Below are 21,094 nucleotides of genomic sequence, written 5' to 3'. Positions count from 1 at the left end.
AAAACCAAAAAACTCCAAGCACAAAAGGGTGCATACTATATGATTCCTTTTATATGAAATTCTTGTACTGGCAATCACTATAGTGAAAAAAGGATACATCTGTTATTACTTTCAATAATAAAGATAAATTTTAAAAAACTATAGTGAAAGAAAGCAGATTAGTGGTCACCTGGGACTGAGCTGGGGTGGAGGGTTCATGGCAAAAGATTAAGAGGGAACTTTGTGGGATTATAATATTCTATATTTTGACTAGGTGGTTAGATAGGTGTATTTGTTTGTCAAAAATTATCAAAGTGTACATTTTATTTAAGTATATTATATGCAAAGTATACCTCAATAAAGGTGAAAATAATTGATTACATTTACTCCCTGTCCTTTATGCTTTCATATCCATTCCTTCTCCCTTGTTCTGCTCTGTATTTGGGGGGACTGACCCTTTCAGATTGTACTCACCATGTTCCTTGACAGTTGACTTTCACCTGAGATTTGCCCAGTGGGAGACACTGGCAAGGAATTGGAAGGGGGGAGGAAAAAAGAAAAACCAAGGTATTTCTTCCCTGTCCCTATCTCAGTCCTCATTTCTGCTGAATTTCCTTTGTAGCTTTGCTTGCCCTGATCATGTCCACTGGGATTCCAGGTCTTGCCCTTGACACCAGACCCTGAGCTCTAAAAATATCTTCTTCCATTATGTTTCCAGCTTCCTAATCTTGCCTGCTATGGACTAAATATTTTTGTTTTCCCAAATGTCACATGTTGAAATACTAACCCCCAAAGTGATGGCTTTAGGTGGGACCTTTGGGAGGTGATAAGGTCATGAAGGTGAAACCCTCATGAATGGCATTTAGTACCCTTAAAAATGTCCAAGAGACACTCCTCTCCCATTCTATCATGTGAGGACATAGTAAAAAGATGGCTGTCTGTGAACCAGACACTGAATCAGCCCTGTTTTTGGACCTCCAAGCCCCCAGAACTGTAAGAAATATTTGTTACATATAAGCCACTATATTTATGATATTTTTGTTATAGGAGCCCAACCAAACTAAGATACTGACTCACCTTCCCTTTGGCTTTTTACTAGTAGCTCCTCTATCGCTTATGTAACCAGTTTCCTTAACTGTATTTTGTTGTTGTTTTTTTATTTATTTTTTTTTCCTTAACTGTATTTTGATTGATACAGTAACAAATGATACTTTAAAGGACTATAAAAATAGATTAATACATAAAAGAAGGATAAATAGATTAAGCTGACATTAAAGTAAGTTCAGGTCTTCACAGGTAATACTGGAACATTGCGTTTACTTGAAATCAGTGGTATATTTGAATTGCAACATTATGAATAGGTTGATGGGGTGCAAGTGGAGGCAGAAAAGGATGAATAGGTGGAATGCAGGATTTTTAGGACAGCAAAAACTATTCTGTGATACTAAAATGGTGGATATCATTGGACATTTGTCAAAATCCATAGGCTGTATAACACAAAGAGTGAACCCTAATGTAAACTATATACTTTAATTAATAGTAATATGTCAGTATTGGGTCATCAATTGTAACAAATGTACCTCACTAATATAAGATGTTAATAATTGGGGTGGAAGAGGGCATTATATGGGAACTTCGTCCTTTCCACTCTTTTTTTTTTTTTTCATTGAAAACTGCTTTAAAAATAAAGTTTATTGCCTGGCCCGTTGGCTCAATTAGTTGAGCATAGTCCCTTGCACCAAGAGGTCATCAGTTCAATTCCCAGTTAGGGCACATGCCTGGGTTGCAGGCTCATGCAGAAGGCAGTTGATCGAAGACTCTCTTTCGTCATTGATGTTTCTATCTCTTTCTCCGTGTCCCTTCCTTTCTCTGGAATCAATAAAAGCATTTAAAAATAAAATGTTTTAACTATTAATGATAATAATCTTTTGTTTTTAGCTAGCATACTTCTTAGAGGAATCAAAATTATTTTCTAACTTATTCAGACATGCTTCTGAAGAAAAGGGCATAGAGAAGACATGCTTCTGAGAAAGAGGGCAGAGGTTGACAGTAATTTCTGATGGAGATACTTTATAAATGGCTAACATGGTATACTAGAGGCCTGGTGAACAAAATTCGTGCACGGGGTGGCGGGGGTGGGGGGGCGTCCCTCAGCCCAGCCTGCACCCTCTCTCAATCTGGGACCCCTTGAGGGATGTCCGACTGCCGGACATCCCCCTCGCAATCCGGGACCGCTGCCTCCTAACCGCCTGCCTGCCTGCCTCATCACCCCTAGCCACTCTGCCGCCTGCCTGGTTGCCCCAAACCACCTCTGTCTGCCTGCCTCATTGTCCCTAACTGCCTCTGCCTGCCTGCATCATCGCCCCTAACCGCCTCTGTCTCGGCCCCCGCCACCATGGCTTCATCCAGAAGGACATCTGGAATGACGTCTGGAAGATCGTTCAGCTGTCTGGTCTAATTAGCATATTATGCTTTTATTATTATAGATTCCTTCTATAATAAAAGGTTCTAAAATAAATTGACTCTATTTTTTAAATCCACTTTGCTACTAGTTTTCACTTAAAAAAAACACAAAGTGCTTTATGATGATAAAAAATAATCTTTATTAGTATCATCTAATTTTTAATTGCCTTTATATATTTACATGAAAGAATTGAGAATGACATGATCATTTTCTATTTTAGTTAGCAGACACACATTGCCCACAGTGGAGCATTCATTAAAAAATCCAGCCCTGGCCGGTTTGGCTCAGTGGATGGAGCATCAGCCTGCGAACTCAAGGGTCCCAGGTTCAATTCCAGTCAAGGGCATGTGCCTTGATTGCAGGCACAACCCCAGTGGGGAGTGTGCGGGGGGCGGCTGATCGATGTTTCTCTCTCATCGATGTTGCTGGCTCTCTGTCCCTCGCCCTTCCTCTCTGTGAAAAATCAATCAAATAAAAAAATTAAAAAATCCAGCTAATTTTTTAAATGAAAATTAAGCAAGCCACTAAAGATGAAAATTACAAAAGTGTCTTCTATACTCAGAGTACTGAACACTTTATTCTTCATTGAGTGTGGTGCTGATGGAATTGAGCCACAATGACATTTGTGACTAGAAGGGAAGATGGAAATGATTCCATTACCTGGTGATGTAACATATGGTAATCATAGGAGGTAGAAGAGCTGTGTTGGACAAGGTTAAAAGTAAGCCATGCGGTACAGACATTACCAATTACCACACGTGGTAAGCATGCTGACACAATACTATATCTTCTCCAGAAAGGAAATGATTTGGGCATATGAAGTGGTTTGCTGCCTTATGAAAGAATGAGCTATAAATGACCTATCTGGCTCCAATATTGCCATGTTTTTTCCAGTAATTCTGCAAGTTGAGGACTATTAAGATTTGATGAACCTCCATATTCCTAAATATCAGTACAATAAACTGCAGTTATTTGCACAAAAGCAGCAAAGCAAAATATCTATGAAAAATAAGTTTGGGTCCTTCACATATAATATTTATTTGCACAGGTAGGGTCCCTATACCTGGCCTGCAATCAGGGCCGATCTTCCCTGGCTGCCAGGTGCCGCCACCAGTTGCCCTCTGTGTGTGGGGCGACCCACAGGGTGATCAGGCTCCAGAGCCACCCGCCGCCGCCACCCACCCCCAGTTCCTGGTTCCCCATTGGGTGATCGTAGCCTGCCGGCCAGGGGGAAACAACTGAAAGGTTGACCTGCAGGTCCCAATTAGGGCCTGCAGGATGGGGGCAAGCTCCTGCATTGAGTGTCTGCCTCCTGGTGGTCAGTGCCTGTCATAGCCAACGGGTCGTTCCACTGCCCAGTCAATTTGCATATTATGCTTTTATTTATACACTACAGGCCCGCTGCAGGAAGATTCCTGCAAGAATAGGGCTTCCTGTGGCCTGAGCAAAGCAGAGAAGGGAGCAAAGCCCACCTTGGCGGGCTTCGCTCCCATCTCTGCTGCCTTGATACCTCCCGTCTCCGCCGCTTCACTCCCTTCTGCAGTGCTTGGCTTCTTTCTATGCTGTCTTCAGTCTTCACTCCGTGCCTGCATATGCAAATTAACCACCACCTTTGTTGGGTTAATTTGCATAATTGCGCCTGATTGGCTGGTGGGCATAGCAGAGGGACAATCAATTTGCATGTCTCTCTCTTTTTAAAAAAATGTATTTTATTTTTTCACAGAGAGGAAGGGAGAGGGACAGAGAGCCAGAAACATCGATGAGAGAGAAACACTGACCAGCTGCCTCCTGCACATACCCCAATGGGGATGTGCCCGCAACCAACGCACATGCCCCTGACCAAAACCGAACCCAGGACCCCTCAGTCCGCAGACCGATGCTCCATCCACTGAGCCAAACCGGTTTCGGCTGCATGTTTCTCTTTTATTAGTGTAGACAGGCTAAAAGCCTGATGCACAAAATTTGTGCAAGGGGCTTGGCCCTCACAGCCCTGGCTTCATCCGAAGGTCATCTGGAAGGTCATTTGGCTGTCTGGTCTAATTAGCAAATTACACTTTTATTATTATAGATATCTGAAATAGCTCTGGAAGATTACACAAGAAACTGATAATGGCCCTAGCCGGTTTGGCTCAGTGGATAGAGCGTTGGCCTGTGGACTGACGGGTCCCAGGTTTGATTCCAGTCAAGGGCACATGCCTGAGTTGTGGGCTCGATCCCCAGTAGGGGGCGTGCAGAAGGCAGCCAATCAATAGTTCTCTCTCATCATTGATGTTTCTCTATCGTTCCCCCTCTCCTTTCCTCTCTGAAATCAATAAAAGTTTATTTAAAAAAAAATTTTTTTTTACAAAAGAAACTGATGATAGTTTCCTTCTATAAATAAACTGAGTGACTAAGGAACAGGAGGGAAAAAAAAGATTTTTCATTACATTTAAAATCCCGTGCAAATATCACGTATTAAAAAACAAAATTTTTAAAAGACCAAAAATATATTTTTCTCTTTCAGAACTGGTATGCTCCTCATCATTAGACCAAGTGATTTATATAAACCAATTAAGTTTTTTTTCTTTGCCTTGATTCACATTACTTAATACAAATTCTCACTACTTTGTTACTTTGCTTTTACCTTTTATCTGTTATTTTTATTTTGAAAATAGTTAAAACATAATCTCTTAATAAGTTCTCAACCATTTCTGAGAGAATCCAACTTTTATATTCTCATAAAACAAGCTACACATAAAATAACTCTCAGAGTAATATGTTTAAAAAACTCACATCTTATTACACATGAGAGTCAAATGGATAGTTGAAGCACAATAAAGGCTTATGTCAATGGTGAATTAAATCTGAAAACAGACAAAGGAATATACTGCAGTAAAAAAATACATGAAAAAAAATATGAAATTTTGTCAACATATTATTTTTAAAATATATTTTGATTTTTTACAGAGAGGAAGGGAGAGGGATAGAGTTAGGAACATCGATGAGAAAGAAACATCGATCAGCTGCCTCCTGTACACCCCCCCCCATTGGGGATGTGCCCGCAACCGAGGTACATGCCCTTGACCAGAATCGAACCTGGGACCCTTGAGTCCACAGGTTGACACTCTATCCACTGAACCAAACCAGCCAGGGCTTGTCAACATATTTTAGGTCAAAATCAGTTCTGAGGGAACAAACTGTTTTGTAAATCCTAACAGTAATAGTAAATTTAGGTACTAACATTAACTAAAAATACATATTATGAACAGCCAGCCTCTCTCTTTTTTTTTTTTTAAATGTATTTTATTGATTTTTTACAGAGAGGAAGGGAGAGAGATAGAAAGTTAGAAACATCGATCAGCTGCCTCCTGCACACCCCCCACTGGGGACGTGCCCACAACCAAGGCACATGCCCTTGACCGGAATCGAACCCTGGACCCTCCAGTCCGCAGACCGACGCTCTATCCACTGAGCCAAACCGGTTTCGGCTCAGCCTCTCTTTTGTAACTAATTTTTTTAAGCAAGAGAACATTTAAACATCATGTATCAAAACTGAAATATAATGTATTGAAATATAAACCCTAGTATTGATTTAAAAAAATTTTAAAAATGTGTGACTATGTCCCATATTTCCACTATTGCTAATTTAAAGTGACTAATAATGCCTCTATAAGAGCAGAAACAACAAAATTAAACCAATGAATTTAGCGACAATAATTTAGTCCTATCTTGTTTTATAAATAAGGGAAAGGCACGAAAAAATAATGATGCGAAGGAGAAACCAAGATGGCAGCATAGGTAAACACCTGAACTGCTTCCTCACACAATAATTTCAAACTAAAACTAAAAGACAAAATGGACATCATTCAGAACCACAGGAAGGCTGGCTGAGTGGAAATTCTACAACTAGAAGGAAAGAGAAAAGCACACTGAGACTCAGGAGCTGCGGAAGTAAAAGCAGAGGTACAGAGGAACGTGCGCAGAGAGGGCTGGCAACTGAGTATGCGGCTGGCTTTTTCAAGCGGGAGGGAGATACTAGCTCCCGACTGCTCTGAACTCCAGTTCCAGGCGAGACTCTGGGGACCCAGACTCATACGGGGAGAAAGTGGACTGTCTGGCAGCGGGCAGAACTCGAGGGCGGATTTCTCTCTGAGATGCTTACAGCGATTACCAAGGGACACTGAGACCCAGGGGCCTCTTAGGGCAGGGCTGACGGGAAACCATTGCTGTTTGCTCCGCCCTGAGACTCCGACCAACCCAAGCTATGCACAGAGGCTTTTGCATATGAATAGCCTGGTCCTTTGAAAACTAAACTTACCTAACAAACTGAAGCTGAGTCAGTGAGACCCAGAACATCCAAAAGAAGGCCCAAGGCCCTGCAGCAGCTTTCACTGCTTCACAGCTGGGCCTCATCTGGGCACCTCCAAAGCCCAAACAAAGAAGAGGAATCTGTAGATCTCTCCGTAGCTCCTGCTGGGTGGCCTCAGGCAGAGGCTAAATTAGCACCTCCTTGGAAATCCAAGAGCCAGTGTACCCAGAGGTCAGAGTAGGACCATCCAGATTACAACTCCTCAGATACTTAAGGGGGCAGACTCAGTGAGCACCAAAGCCCCACTGAAGCAAGTCTTGCCTCATAAGGGTGTCTCCAGCACAGAAGTTCTCCCTTCATAGACACAGCTGATCCTCACAACCAATTGGCCTGGAGGTCAATTCCTCCCAGTGATACAAAAAACAATCAAGGCTTAACTACAACAGGACTGTGCACACAGCCCACAAAGGGGTGCACCAAGAGTGTCCACCTCAGGCCGAAACCGGTTTGGCTCAGTGGATAGAGCGTCGGCCTGTGGACTGAAAGGTCTCAGGTTCGATTCCGGTCAAGGGCATGTACCTTGGTTGCGGGCACATCCCCAGTAGGGGTTGTGCAAGAGGCAGCTGATCGATGTTTCTAACTCTCTATCCCTCTCTCTTCCTCTCTGTAAAAAAATCAATAAAATATATTTTAAAAAAAAAGTGTCCACCTCAGGTAACTGGGGAGGCTGAGCCACTGGGCCCTATAGGACACCTAGCACACACAGCCACTCTATCAACTCAGGGAAGCAGCCAAAATGCGGAGACAAAGAAATAGGTCACAAATGAAAGAAATGGAGGAAAGCAAATGACTGGATATAGAGTTCAAAACCACGGTTATAAGGTTTTTCAAGAATTTTCTAGAAAAGGCCGATAAATTTAGCGAGACCCTCGAGGATATGAAAAAGGACCAAGTAGAAATGAAGCATACACTGACTGAAATAAAAAATAATATACAGAGATCCAACAGCAGACCTGAGAATCACAAGAATCAAGTCAAAGGTTGAAATACAAAGAAGCAAAAAACACCCATCCTGAAAAGCAAAAAGCAAAAAGAATCCAAAAATATGAAGATAGTGTAAGGAGCCTTTGGGACAACTTCAAGTGTACCAACATCCGAATTATGGGGGTGCCAGAAGAAGAGAGAGAGCAAGATACTGAAAACCTATTTGAAGAAATAATGAACGAAAACTTCCCCACCTGATGAAAGAAATAGACTTACAAGTCAGGAAGCACACAGAACCCCAAACAAAAGGAATCCAAAGAGGACCACACCAAGACACATCATAATTAAAATGCCAAGGGCAAAAGACAAAGAGAGAATAGTAAAAGCAGCAAGAGAAAAGCAGTTTGTTACCTACAAGGGAGCACCCATACGATTGTCAGCTGATTTCTCAACAGAAACTATGCAGGCCAGAAGGGAGTGGCAAGAAATATTCGAAGTGATGAATAGCAAGAACCTACAACCAAGATTACTCTACCCAGCAAAGCTATCATTCAGAATTGAAGGTCAGATAAACAGCTTCACAGACAAGAAAAAGCTAAAGGAGTTCATCACCGCTAAAACAGTATTATATGAAATGCTGAAAGGTATTCTTAAGAAGAGGAAGAAGAAAAAGGTAAAGATAAAAATTATGAATAACAAATACATATCTATCAACAAGTGAATCTAAAAATCAAGTGAATAGCCCTAGCTGGCTTGGCTCAGTGGATAGAGCGTCAACCTGCGGACTGAAGGGTCCCAGGTTCGATTCCGGCCAAGGGCACATGCCTGGGTTGCGGGCTCAGTCCCCAGTGGCTGCACACCAGTCCAAGGGCACATGCCTGGGTTGCGGGCTCAGTCCCCAGTGGCTGCACACCTGGGTTGCGGGCTCAGTCCCCAGTGGGGGGCTGCAGGAGGTAGCTGATCAATGATTCTCATTACTGATGTTTCTATCTCTCTCTCTCCTTCTCCCTTCCTCTCTGAAATCTATAAAGATATATTTTTAAAAATAAATAAATAAATAAATAAAAATCAAGTGAATAAAAAATCTGATGAACAGAATAAATTGGTGAATATAATAGAATCAGGGGCATAGAAAGGGAGTGGACTGACAATTCTCAGGGGGAAAGAGGTGTGGGGGGTGCAGGAAGAGACTGGACAAAACCGTACACCTATGGATGAGGACAGGGCGGGGGGAGGGTAAGGGTAGAAGTGGGGTGGGAACCGGGTGGAGGGGAGCTATGGGGGGGAAAAAGGAGGAACAATTGTAATAATCTGAACAATAAGCATTTATTGAAATGAAAAAAAAAAAAGAAAAAGATGCCAAATTTGACACCGCTTATTAATGTCTCAGCTGAAATCAGAATGCAGGTCTTCTGACCCCGGTCCTATGTTCTTTCTATGCCTTTATACTATACTAGATGCCCAATGTATGAAGATTTGTGCAGAATGGGCCTTCCTTACCCTGGCTGCTGGCACAGCCTTTTCTCCAGCCCGGAGCTGCCTTTCCGCCTTCTCACGCTGCCCATAGGCCCTGAGTGGCTGGGGCGGTGCGAAAGGCCTGCGTCCTGCCTCCGGCCGCCTGTGTATGTAAATTAACCCATCATCTTTGTTGGGTTAATTTGCATACTCACTCCTGATTGGCTGGTGGGCTCCACAAAGGTACAGTCAATTTGCATCTTTCTCTTTTATTATTATAGACTAGAGGCCCGGAACACAAAATTCATGCATGGGTGCGGTCCCTAGGCCTGGTAGGTGATCAAAACGCAAGTGTCTAGTGTGGAAGGGCAGGTCCCAGCTTACCTCTGGGCCCTGAGCAGACCCTGGGCCCCCATGCACCCACCCCGCCCCCGCCTGAGTCATGGCGCCCAAGTACCCACGCAGAGATGCAGTGAGTGCGGCTGTGCTGCATAGAAGCCAGTGGGCAGCACGCTCTCTCCTGGCCGGCCTTGCAGATTGGCTCCTGAGTGAACCAACAGGAAGCCCGACCAGCCCCTGCGGTCCCAGCAGCTGCGGCCCGGCTCACCCAGAAGAGGCTGTGCGGGGCAAGGCGGGCTCCTTGCAGGCATCTGGCACCTGAGTACCCACTGCCAGAGCCGCATTGTCGACGCCCGCCATGTTTTGCACTGCCCCCTGGTGGTCAGCACACGTCATAGCGAGCGGTTGAACTCCTGGTCAAACTCCCCGTCAAATGACCACCCAAGGGGACAATTTGCCTATTAGGCTTTTATTATATAGGATTTTATCCCTGGTAAATAGCTGTAAATATTTTAGTAAGAACTATTATCGAGAAAAATAAAATACAGTGACTAGAAAGAAAATAAAAATAGGTGAACTAAGAATGAAAATAAGTGTATTAGGGTTAAAACTTAAACTAGTAGCAAGTTTGAAAATACTGCAAAGACCAATCAACTGTCCCAAACTTGGTAAGCAGTAAAAGTCAGTAAGAGGTTCAGAAACAAAAAGTACAGTTCATAAAATTTATAAACCATTTAAACTCTATTAGAAACAACTCAAATGTCCATCAACAGATGAATGAATAAATAAAATGCGATATATACATATAATGGATTACTATTCAGCCATAAAAAGGATTGAAATTCTTACACATGCTATAAAATAGATGAATCTTGAAAACATTTGACTAAATGAAATAAGCCAGACACACAAAAGAAAAAATACTGTATGATTCCACTTATATGAAATATATACAATAGGCATTTTCATAGAAACAGAAAGTGGATTAGAGATTACCAGAAACTGGAAGGAGAATGGGGTATTATTACTTAACTAGAGGCCCGGTGCACGAAATTCGTGCACGGTGGGGGGTTGTCCCTCAGCCCAGCCTGTACCCTCTCCAATCTCGGACCCCTCAAAGGATGTCCGACTGCCCGTTTAGGCCCGATCCCCAGGATCGGGCCTAAACGGGCAGTCGGACATCCCTCTCATAATCCAGGACTGCTGGCTCCCAACTGCTTGCCTGCCTGCCTTCCTGATTGCCCCTAACTGCTTCTGCCTGCCAGCCTGATCACCCCCTAATCACTCCCATGCCAGCCTGTTTGCCCCCAACTTCCCTCCTCTGCTGGACTGGTCACCCCTAACTGCCCTCTCCTGCAGGGTTGATCACCTCCAACTGCCCTTCCTTGCAGGCCTGATCCCTCTCAACTGCCCTCCCTTGCAAGCCTGGTCCCTCTCAACTGCCCTCCCTTGCAGGCAGGGTGCCTCCCAACTGCCCTCCCTTGCAGGCCGGGTGCCTCCCAACTGCCCTCTCCTGCTGGCCATCTTGTGGTGGCCATCTTGTGTCCACATGGGGGCAGGATCTTTGACCACATGGGGGCAGCTATATTGTGTGTTGCAGTGATGATCAATCTGCATAGTTCTTTTATTAGATAGGATAGAGGCCTGGTACAGGGGTGGGGGCCAGCTGGTTTGCCCTGAAGGGTGTCCCAGATCAGGGTGGGGTTCCCTTGGGGCGTGGGGCAGCCTGAGCGAGGGGCCTGTGGTGGTTTGCAGGTGGGCCACACCCCCTGGGATGCAAGCGGAGACCCTGGTATCTGGAATTTATTTTCCTTCTACAACTGAAACTTTGTAGCCTGGAGCAGAGCCAAGCCTGGGGCTCCCTCCGAGGCCCGAATCCATTTGTGTTGGGGTTATAATTGAAACTTTGTTGCCTTAAGCGGGTGGGCCCGGCCAGGGTGTGCGGAAAGCTTTGCTACCCCTGTTGCCGGCGGCAACCCTGGCCTGCTCTCTCAAGCTCCATTCTGCTGCCATTTGTTTGAATTTGTTTACCTTCTATAATTGAAACTTTGTAGCTTGAGTGGAGGCTTAGGCCTGCAACGGCTGGCAGAAAGCTTGGCTTCCTCTGTTACCTAGGAAACCTTGCTCTCTGTGGCTGTAGCCATCTTGGTTTGGGTTAATTTGCATGCTCGCTCTGATTGGATGGTGGGCGTGGCTTGTGGGTGTGGCTTGTGGGTGTGTCGGAGGTATGGTCAATTTGCATATTTGTCTATTATTAGATTAGATGGGTACAGAATTTCTGTTTGAGGTAATGAAATTTCACAAATTGTAGTGATGGTTGTACAATATTGTATATATAACTGACACTGAACTGAACACTTAAAAATGGTTAAAGGCTAACTTTGTGGTATATCTATTTTAGCACAGTTTTAAAAATTTAAGAAAACCACTATTAAATTATATATTACATATTTTATAATAAAAAATGCTCAGAAACCTCATCTTATTCAAGACCAAATAGTATCCTTATCTGACCATTTGAAAAACAAAATTTTTTTCTAAATATATTTGAAATATTTATTCATTCAACATGTAGTTGTTAAATGTGTATGTGTTAGGCATTAGATGGATGGATACATGGAAGAAACAAAAGCAGAAAGGCTAACCTATCACTTCTACCTGACAGAGTTGCTAAAAGGATCAAATTAAATAATGTAAAAATGTTTCAAAATCGTAAGGCACTATATACTAGTAAATATGTTTTAAGTTATATATTCCTAAATTCAAGCTAAAAGTTAGCCAAAATCCTTTAGTTAGGTCATCTGAGTTTTTACTAGTAATTCTACTAGTATACATTATGTTTTATAGCTTTTCTTAAATCCTCACTTGAGGATATTTTTTCCATTGATTTTTAGAGAGAGAGGAAGAGGAGGAAAAGAGTGAGGGGGAAGGGAGAGAGAGACACACATCACTGAGAGAGAAAAACATCAGTTGGTTGTCTTCCACCCCATCCAGGGATCCAACCCAAAACTCATATATGTGCCCTGGAACATGATTTGAACTGGTAACCTTTCGGTGGACAAGACGATGCTCAACCAACTAAGACACTCCAGTTGGGCTATATTTTATACCTTTAATAACTTATTTGGAATCAAATTTATTTTCTAAGTGCATTAGTGTGGAAAAGGTTTCTCAAAGCAGATCAATTGGTTTGCTCTACACTTTCCAGAATGAGTAATTTTTATAGTAACCTATATTAATGGTCTGTATTGTACTAACTGTGGTGAGAGCATTGTAAAACATGCAATTGACATTGACAAAAATAAAAATAAAAAAGATTGTGTAAATAAGTGTTTCTGTGTGCAAATATATTTCTGTGTATTAATGGATTACCCGAAAGGGTGATCATAACAATGCATAAAAAGGAGTGAAAGCCAATATACAATTTTTGGATGGGAGGACATGAATTTGGGGGCCAGTATTAGAATGCTCTGGCTGAATTGTATCCTCCCAAAATTTGTATTTTTAAGCCCTAACCTCCAATGTGACTATTTAGATAGGGCAGGGCTTTTAGGAGGTAATTAATGTTGAATAAGGTCATATGGGTGGAGTCCTAAACTGAAAGGTTTGGTGACCTTAAAAGAAGAAGAGATAAACAAGTGGAACAAATTGATATTTCTCTCTTTCTCCTCTCTTGCTCTAAGATAATTTTTTTTAAAGTTCTTAAACAATAAAAAAGATGAAGAAAGGAAAATCTCTTTCCATGAACCATTCACCAAAGAAAGGCCTTATAAGCACACAATGAGAAACCAAGGAGGGAAGGGAGCTCTCACCAGAACCAGACCATGCTGGCACACTGATTTTGAACTTGTAGCTTCTAATATTGTGAGAAAATTCTGTTGTTTTAATTCTATGCTATTTTATTATTGCAACCTAAGCAGACTAAAATTTAAGTGTATATTATATTTTTAACTGAAAAAATAAATATATTTTCAGCAATAGCAACCAGAAGAGTTGCAAACAAATACACTGGGCTTTGTCTATATTCAGAGTCTTATAGGTCTTTAAAATTATTTTCTTTTTTAAATATATTTTTATTAATTTCAGAAAGGAAGGGAGAGGGAGATAGAAATATCAATGATGAGAATCATCGATCTGCTGCCTCCTGCATGCCCCCTACTGAAAATCGAGCCTGCAACCCAGGCATGTGCCCTGACCAGGAATCGAGCCATGACCTCTTGGTTCATAGGTCGATGCTCAGCCACTGAGCCACACTGGCCAGGCGCTAAAGTTCTTTATAATGCTTTATAAAGTGAAATCCTATTGTATATGATGACTGGTAACACTGATATTCATCACTTACAACCTCCCAACCCTAGATTTGATGATTAGAGCAAAATGAATATAAAATGATGGGTAATTTTTTATAATGACTCGCCCACCAGCCAATCAGGAGCGAATATGCAAATCAACTCAACAAAGTTGGCACTGCTGGAATGTCCGGGCCTGTCAGCCTGGCCGGGGCCACAGGAGCCCAGTGGCAAGGCTGGATCCACCGCCGTTGGCGTATCTGAGCCTGTCAGCCCCTCCATGAGGATGGATGCTGTGTCCAGGGGGCACACGCAAATTGTCCTCTTAGGAGTTCGACCAGGAGACCAGGAGCTCAATAATTTGCTATGACGTGCGCTGACCACCAGGGGGCGGCGTGGAACGAAGGGAGACCCCAGCTGGCAGCCGGGGAAGGGAGGCCCCAGCCAGCAGCTGGCAGCTCTGTGGAAGGGAGGCCCCGGCCGGCAGCCAGAAGGCCCCAATCAGCCCTGATCGCCGGCCAGGCCTAGGGACCCTACCTGTGCACGAATTTTGTGCACTGGGCCTCTAGTATAATAATAAAGTATTTAAATAATTTTCTTCCACTGGGAATCAAAGTAAATTTTGTGAATGAATTGAGAATAAAAAGAATCATATGCTAAAACGTTTTTAGGTGATTTTTAAACCATTCGATCGAAATTTTTAACTTTGAATAATTTCAAAGTAGTTAAAATTATTCAAACAAAAATGTAAATACACCTAGAATTCCAGAATATAGAAATAATTAACTGTGAGCTTACTGACTTAATTATTCTGAAAGATGTATATTCCAGACAATTTCTAAATGGAATAACAGTTCCAAAGTCTTTCCTTTAAGATTACAAAATAAAATGTTTGGCTAACCGGTTTGACTCAGTGAATAGAGCGTCAGCCTGCAGATTGAAGGGTCCCAGGTTTGATTCCGGTCAAGGGCATGTACCTTGGTTGCGGGCACATCCCCAGTGGGAGGTGTGCAGGAGGCAGCTGATTGATGTTTCTCTCTCATCAATGTTTCTAGCTCTCTATCCCTCTCCCTTCCTCTCTGTATAAAAATCAATAAAATATATTTAAAAAATAAAAGAGTTCTGAAGACATGGTTCTTCTCACCTTTAAAAAAAAATTAAAAATAAACAAATGGCTTAGATTTTAGGATTGAGGCAACTAAAATCAGATTGGTCATCTAAAATGTGTACCCTACCCATAAAACTGAATATGATATGTTGACTCAGCATGCTGGGTTTATAATAATAAAAAAAAGGTTCATTTTAAGAATTATCAAAGCTATACTTAAAGAGGAGAGCACAAAAGGAATATTAAAAATTTTTTTTCCCTAGGATTTTCTAGGCAATTAGCAAAAAAAAGAACAAAAAAATACAGCCTGACTGGCTCATGAGATCAGTTTTCCACATTGGCAAAATATAATACCTATATCGTTCCTACTGATTGTTACTAAAAATGAAAACAAGGCACACTGCTTCAAAAAAACTTTCAGAGAACCATATTCATTTAAGTATATTTATATTTCATTTGATATATTCCTGATTCATTTATGCCACAGTGTGTTTTTATCTTTTAAAGAAATATGTCTAATACATATATACACCCATATACACACATACTTTGAGACTAATCTTTGGATTCCTGTTCTTCTCGTGACCGTTTCCGGGAATTCAATGAACCTTCTGTATGCAATGAGCCTGCAGTAGCAACAACAGCATCTCTAAATCCCAGAGGCTGTAAGATGAAAAAAATATAAGTATGCTTTAAGAACATCTAAAATAATGATTGGTCTTTCAAATATTTTAAGTAATTGATAAGAGAGGTACTTTATTCTTGGGATAGAAGTTATCAACCACTGTAAAAGAAGAAGATAAACCTCATGGATAGATGTCCAAGCCAGGGTTGTACTAGAGTATTTTACATCTAAAGTATTTTCTATTTATTTATTTATACATACATATATCCACAGAAATAACACTACATTATAGAAATATTCTCTAAAAGACAACCCTAAAAAGTTTCGTGGTGACACTATTGAAGAAGTGAAAGAAAATAGCATGTAAAAGTTACTTAAGTGTTTTACAAACTTATTTTTACAATACTCTAAAATAGTTTTCCAATTAGAGTACTTTAAATGCACCTAGGCAATGCAAAGACTAAGTGGATAACTCAGTTTCAGAATCTCTATTTCTGTTTTTTGTCCTTAAAATATGAGATGCCAGGAATATTTTTGGCTCAAAACTATTGATAAATATGCATAGTTCAATAAAAACTGTTATATGATGTACAATTACAGGAAAATTAGCATTTTAAAGTAGGATATATTTGGTGACTATGACAGATCTATAATATCTATAAACCAAAATTAGTACGGTTGGTATTTTTTTATGAAAATTTTTAACAACTTTCACTTTAAAAATATTTAATATACTGCCCACAGGTGTGGCTCAGTGCTTACGCACTGACCTATGAACCAGGAGGAGATCACAGTTCGATTCCCAGTCAGGGCACATGCCCAAGTTGCAGGCTCAGTCCCCAGTGGGGGGCATGCAGGAGGCAGTGGATTGGTGATTCTCTTTCATCATTGATGTTTCTATCTCTCTCTTCCTCTCCCTTCCTCTCTGAAATCAATAAAAACATATTTAAAAAAGCCGAAACCGGTTTGGCTCAGTGGATAGAGCGTCGGTCTGCGGACTGGAGGGTCCCAGGTTCGATTCCGGTCAAGGGCATGTACATTGGTTGCGGGCACATCCCCCGGTGGGGGGTGTGCAGGAGGCAGCTGGTCGATGTCTCTCTCTCATCGATGTTTCTAACTCTCTAACCCTCTCCCTTCCTCTCTGTGAACAATCAATAAAATATATTTTAAAAAAACAACAACACATATTTAAAAAAAACAATAATAATACTGACTGTGATTTGAAACAGTACTGTAGATTCCTTCTGGCTTGGTGATTTGTACAATGTTGCCAACCTGCTTAGAGGGAAAACAAAACAAAACACAAACACGTAATCTTAATTAGTTCAGGTGACTGACTTGATCATTTAAATTTATAATTTTTTAAAATATAATTATATTATTTTGTTCTCTAAGGATACAGAAAGAAATATCAGAAGTACTCCCTTCAAACAATAGCTATATGTATGCATGTACTAGTGATAATTATTACAGATATTAACAATTACTTATATTGTTTATATAAATAAAATTTTAAAGCAACCTAAAAGTCCAATGAATGATTCAAATAAACCGGCAACTTTCACCCTAGTGGGATAACTCAAGTGATTAGAGCATCAACCCAATATGCTAAGGTTGTGGATTCTATCCCCCCATCAGGGCACATACAAGCAGCAACCAATATGAATGCTTAAATAAGTGGAACAACAAATCAATGTTTCTCTGACTCTCTCCCTCTCTAAAAAAAGTAATAAATCAATAAATAAAAATAAAAAACACAAACCAGCAATTTTCAATCAGTGTGCTGCAAAAAATTTTAAAATATGCAATACTTGACCAGTTTTGTTGCGCTGACCTCTTTCCCTTTGATTGTCAAATAAAAAATTACAACAGCTAACACAATAAATAGCCTTCCAGTGTGAATAAATCAAAATTATACCTATTTTTTTAGTCAGACCATCAAAAAATGTATTTTTTGGTGTGCCATAGAATTTTAGTACTTAGTTTATGTGTGCCATGACCTGAAAAAGGCTGAAAATCACTGAAATAAAGTACTTTATACATGACGAGATACTGTTTATGCTTAAGAAAACATAGTGGAAGAAACATTTAATGAAATAGAAAAATTTTAATATTACATTAAGTAAAAGTTATGCTGTATAATCCTGCATTTATGAGTATGTATACACACATATATAAAAAAACTAGAAGACTACAATTAAAAGTTATTATAAAGATTTTTTTGTTTATATTTTTCAAACTTTCTGCAATAATTTTGTTTTTTTTTTATGTGTATTATAGAAGTATTAAGACAATTTCTTAGGATATACATAAGAAACATACACTCATCTTATACTAACACTAGAGGCCCGGTGCACGAATCCAGGAATCCAGTGGGGTACCTTGGCCTGGCCTGTAGGGATCAGGCCGAAACCGGCTCTCTGACATTCCCCCGAGGGGTCCCAGGTTGCGAAAGGGTGGTTCTTGGGTGATGCACCCCGGAATCAAGCTCCCTCCTCTGGTTCCAGGTGCGTCACCCGAGAACTGCAGCTGCCAAGTCACCGCAGCCGCCAAGTCACCGCAGCTCAGCAGCTCCTGCATTGAGCGTCTATTCCCTGGAGGTCAGTGTGTGTCATAGCTACCGGTCGGACATTATGGTCACTTAGGCTTTTATATCCTATCTAATAAAAGAGAAACATGCAAATTGACCGTACCTCTGCTAAGCCCACCAGCCAATCAGGGGTGAGTATGCAAATTAACCCAACCAAGATGGCAGCGGCCATGGAGCTGGAACCAGCCGGAGGCTTGGGTTGTCCCCGGCAATGGAGGAATTCAAGGTTCCTGGCCAGCCCTGGCCTCCACTCAAGGCTACAAAGTTTCAATTATAGAAGATAAATAAATCCCAGATACCAGGGCCTATTCTTGGGTCGACGGGGGGCATGGCCAGCCTGCAAAGCACCATAGGCCCCTCACCCAGGCCGCCCCACGCCCCAAGGAAACCCCCACCCTTATCCGGGACACCCTTCAGGGCAAACCAGCCAGCCCCCACTCATGCACCAGGCCTCTATCCTATCTAATAAAATAGTGTATGCAAATTGACTATCACTCCAACACACAAGATGGCTGCCCCATGTGGTCAAAGATGGCTGCCCCCATGTGGACACAAGATGGCCACCACAAGATGGCCAGCAAGGGAGGGCAGTTGTGAGGGACCAGGCCTGCAGGGGAGGGCAGTTGGGTGGGGACCAGACCAGCAGGGGAGAGCAGTTAGGCGCGATGAGGCTGGCAGGGGAGGGCAGTTAGGGGTGACCAGGCCGGCAGGGGAGGGCAGTTAGGCGGCAATCAGGCTGGCAGGGGAGCAGTTAGGCATCAATCAGGCTGGCAGGGGAGTGAGGGGGTGATCAGACTGGCAGGCAGAAGCAGTTAGGGTCATTCAGGAAGGTAGGCAGGTGAGCGGTTGGGAACCAGCAGTCCTGGATTGTGAGAGGGATGTCCGACTGCCCATTTAGGCCTGATTCTACTAGGATCGGGCCTAAACGGGCAGTCGGATATCCCTCGAGGGGTCCCAAATTGGAGAGGTTGCAGGCTAGGCCAGTGATGGCGAACCTCTGACACACGTGTCAGTGCCATTTTTGATGACACGCTGCCGCTGAGGCGGCCACATGCCGAGGATGAAACATTTATGTTATTTAACCTATAAATATCACGAAATAATGTTTTTTCCTCAAAGTGACACACTACCCGAGTTATGCTCGGTTTTTGGCGAAGTTTGACACACCAAGCTCAAAAGGTTGCCTATCACTGGGCTAGGCTGAAGGACACAGACACACACACACACACACACACACACACACACACACACCATGCACGAATTTCATGCACCAGGCCTTTAGTATATAGATAAATAAGCTAGGAAGACACATTCTTTAAAAATGATTATTCCAGAAAAATCACTGTCATGAAAGAACAAATTTAGGTAGGATTTTATTATGTACTGTACAAAGTAAGTAACATAAAATTGAAAGCTGAAAATAGTTGAAAAATAAAATTCTAAGCTCTAATGTAACAGCAACAAATATAAGCAAAAACTTTTAAAAATTACTTTAAAACTGATATAACTTATTCATAATAGCCAAAAGGTAGAAGCAATCCAAATGTTTCACAGATGAATGGATAAAAAAATGTGGTATATACATATAATGGAATATTAATCAGTCTTAGAAACAAATTGACACATACTAGAGTTAACTTTGAAGACATTGTGCTAAATGAAATAAAGCCAGTCACAATAGGATAAATTTTGTATGATTCCACTTATTTGAGGTGCCTAGAGTAGGCAAATTTATAGAGACAGAGTAGAATAGTGGTTGCCAGAGCCTGGTAGGAAGGAAGAATGGAAAATTAGTGTTTAATGGGTACAAAGTTTCAGTATAGGAAGATGAAAAAGTTCTGGAGATGGATGGTGGTGATGATTATACAATAACGTGAATATACATCACGCCACTGAACTGTACACTTAACTGGTTAAAATGTTAAGTTTTAAGTTATGTATACTTTACACAAATTTTAAAAAATGACATAACTGCACTAACTTAGAGAAAAATCATAGACTCACAGAGTTAAAAGGATCATTTATTTACATATAACATAATGTCTACTTGTTTTCAAAAAATCTGTTACTCTCTCAATTTTGAAATTGTCCCTCTACTCAGGCACAATTCATAAGAGAGGCAATCAGAGACCATGGTCCATTAACTTAATGGTTTAAGTCTGTACTTTCAGGATGAAAATAGCAGAATCCAAAATGTCATTTACTTTATAATTGCAACTGTATGCATTCTGAGAAGGAAGCAAAATTATAAATTTTTACAATGCTTTTAGAGTCACTACTCCATATTAATGCAAAATATAACAGAAAAATAGAGGCATGGTATATTTCAACCCATCTTGTTATAAAAATATCTTTTTGACTCAATATAAAATTAGCTAACCTTCTGAAAAATTAGTATCTAATACCATATCCAAAAAAGGACCTAGTTCATCTGATTTTTCTGAGAAAATCATTAAAAAGTAAATAAGCTTTTTAAAATATCTATGTTTTTAGAGAGGAAGGGAGAAGTATAGAGAGGTAGAAACATCAATGAGAGAGAAACATCACTGAGCGGCTGCCTCCTGCATGCCCCCCCACTGGGGATCAAGCCCAAAACCTGGGCATGTGCCCTGACCAAGAATGGAACTGGTGAATTCTTGGTTCATGGGTCGATGCTCAACCACTGAGCCACACCAGTCAGGCTAATAAGTAAATAAGCTTATAAGAAGCATGCATGTATTTATTAAAAATCCTAAAGCTGCCTGGCTGGTGTGGCTCAGAGGTTGAGCGTTGGCCTATGAACCAGGAGATCACAATTCGATTCCTGGTCAGAGCACATGTCTCAGTTTCAGGTTCAATCCTCAGCTGGGGACATGCAAGAGGCAGCCAATCAATGATTCTCATCATTGATGTTTCTCTCTCTCTGTCCCTCTCCCTTTCTCTCTAAAGTCAATAAAAATATATTTTAATCAATAAATAAAAATAAGCAATAAA

At 41.3% G+C, this 21,094-nt stretch overlaps 1 protein-coding gene across 8 annotated transcripts in view; it reads right to left on the bottom strand.

The window, feature by feature from the left end:
• Positions 1 to 21,094, bottom strand: part of RAD51C (RAD51 paralog C) — a 68,465-nt gene that overhangs the window by 17,814 nt on the left and 29,557 nt on the right. For 3 of the 8 annotated variants that reach the window (XM_054709840.1, XM_054709847.1, XM_054709846.1), the window contains 2 exons: positions 16,746 to 16,806; positions 15,283 to 15,569 (listed from right to left, as the gene is read on the bottom strand). In XM_054709840.1, coding sequence (XP_054565815.1) covers positions 15,462 to 15,569; positions 16,746 to 16,806 — 169 coding nt within the window. In that variant the 3' untranslated portion in view covers positions 15,283 to 15,461. Of the gene's footprint in view, positions 1 to 1,683; positions 1,849 to 2,603; positions 2,897 to 4,063; positions 4,091 to 5,270; positions 5,287 to 15,282; positions 15,570 to 16,745; positions 16,807 to 21,094 lie in introns of those variants that run through there. The other 5 variants (XM_054709842.1, XM_054709841.1, XM_054709844.1 and 2 more) reach the window with 5 other exon arrangements.

This window comes from Eptesicus fuscus, chromosome 20, assembly GCF_027574615.1.
Source record: "Eptesicus fuscus isolate TK198812 chromosome 20, DD_ASM_mEF_20220401, whole genome shotgun sequence".
Lineage (NCBI taxonomy): Eukaryota > Metazoa > Chordata > Mammalia > Chiroptera > Vespertilionidae > Eptesicus > Eptesicus fuscus.
This window is presented reverse-complemented; position numbering and strand designations above follow the sequence as displayed.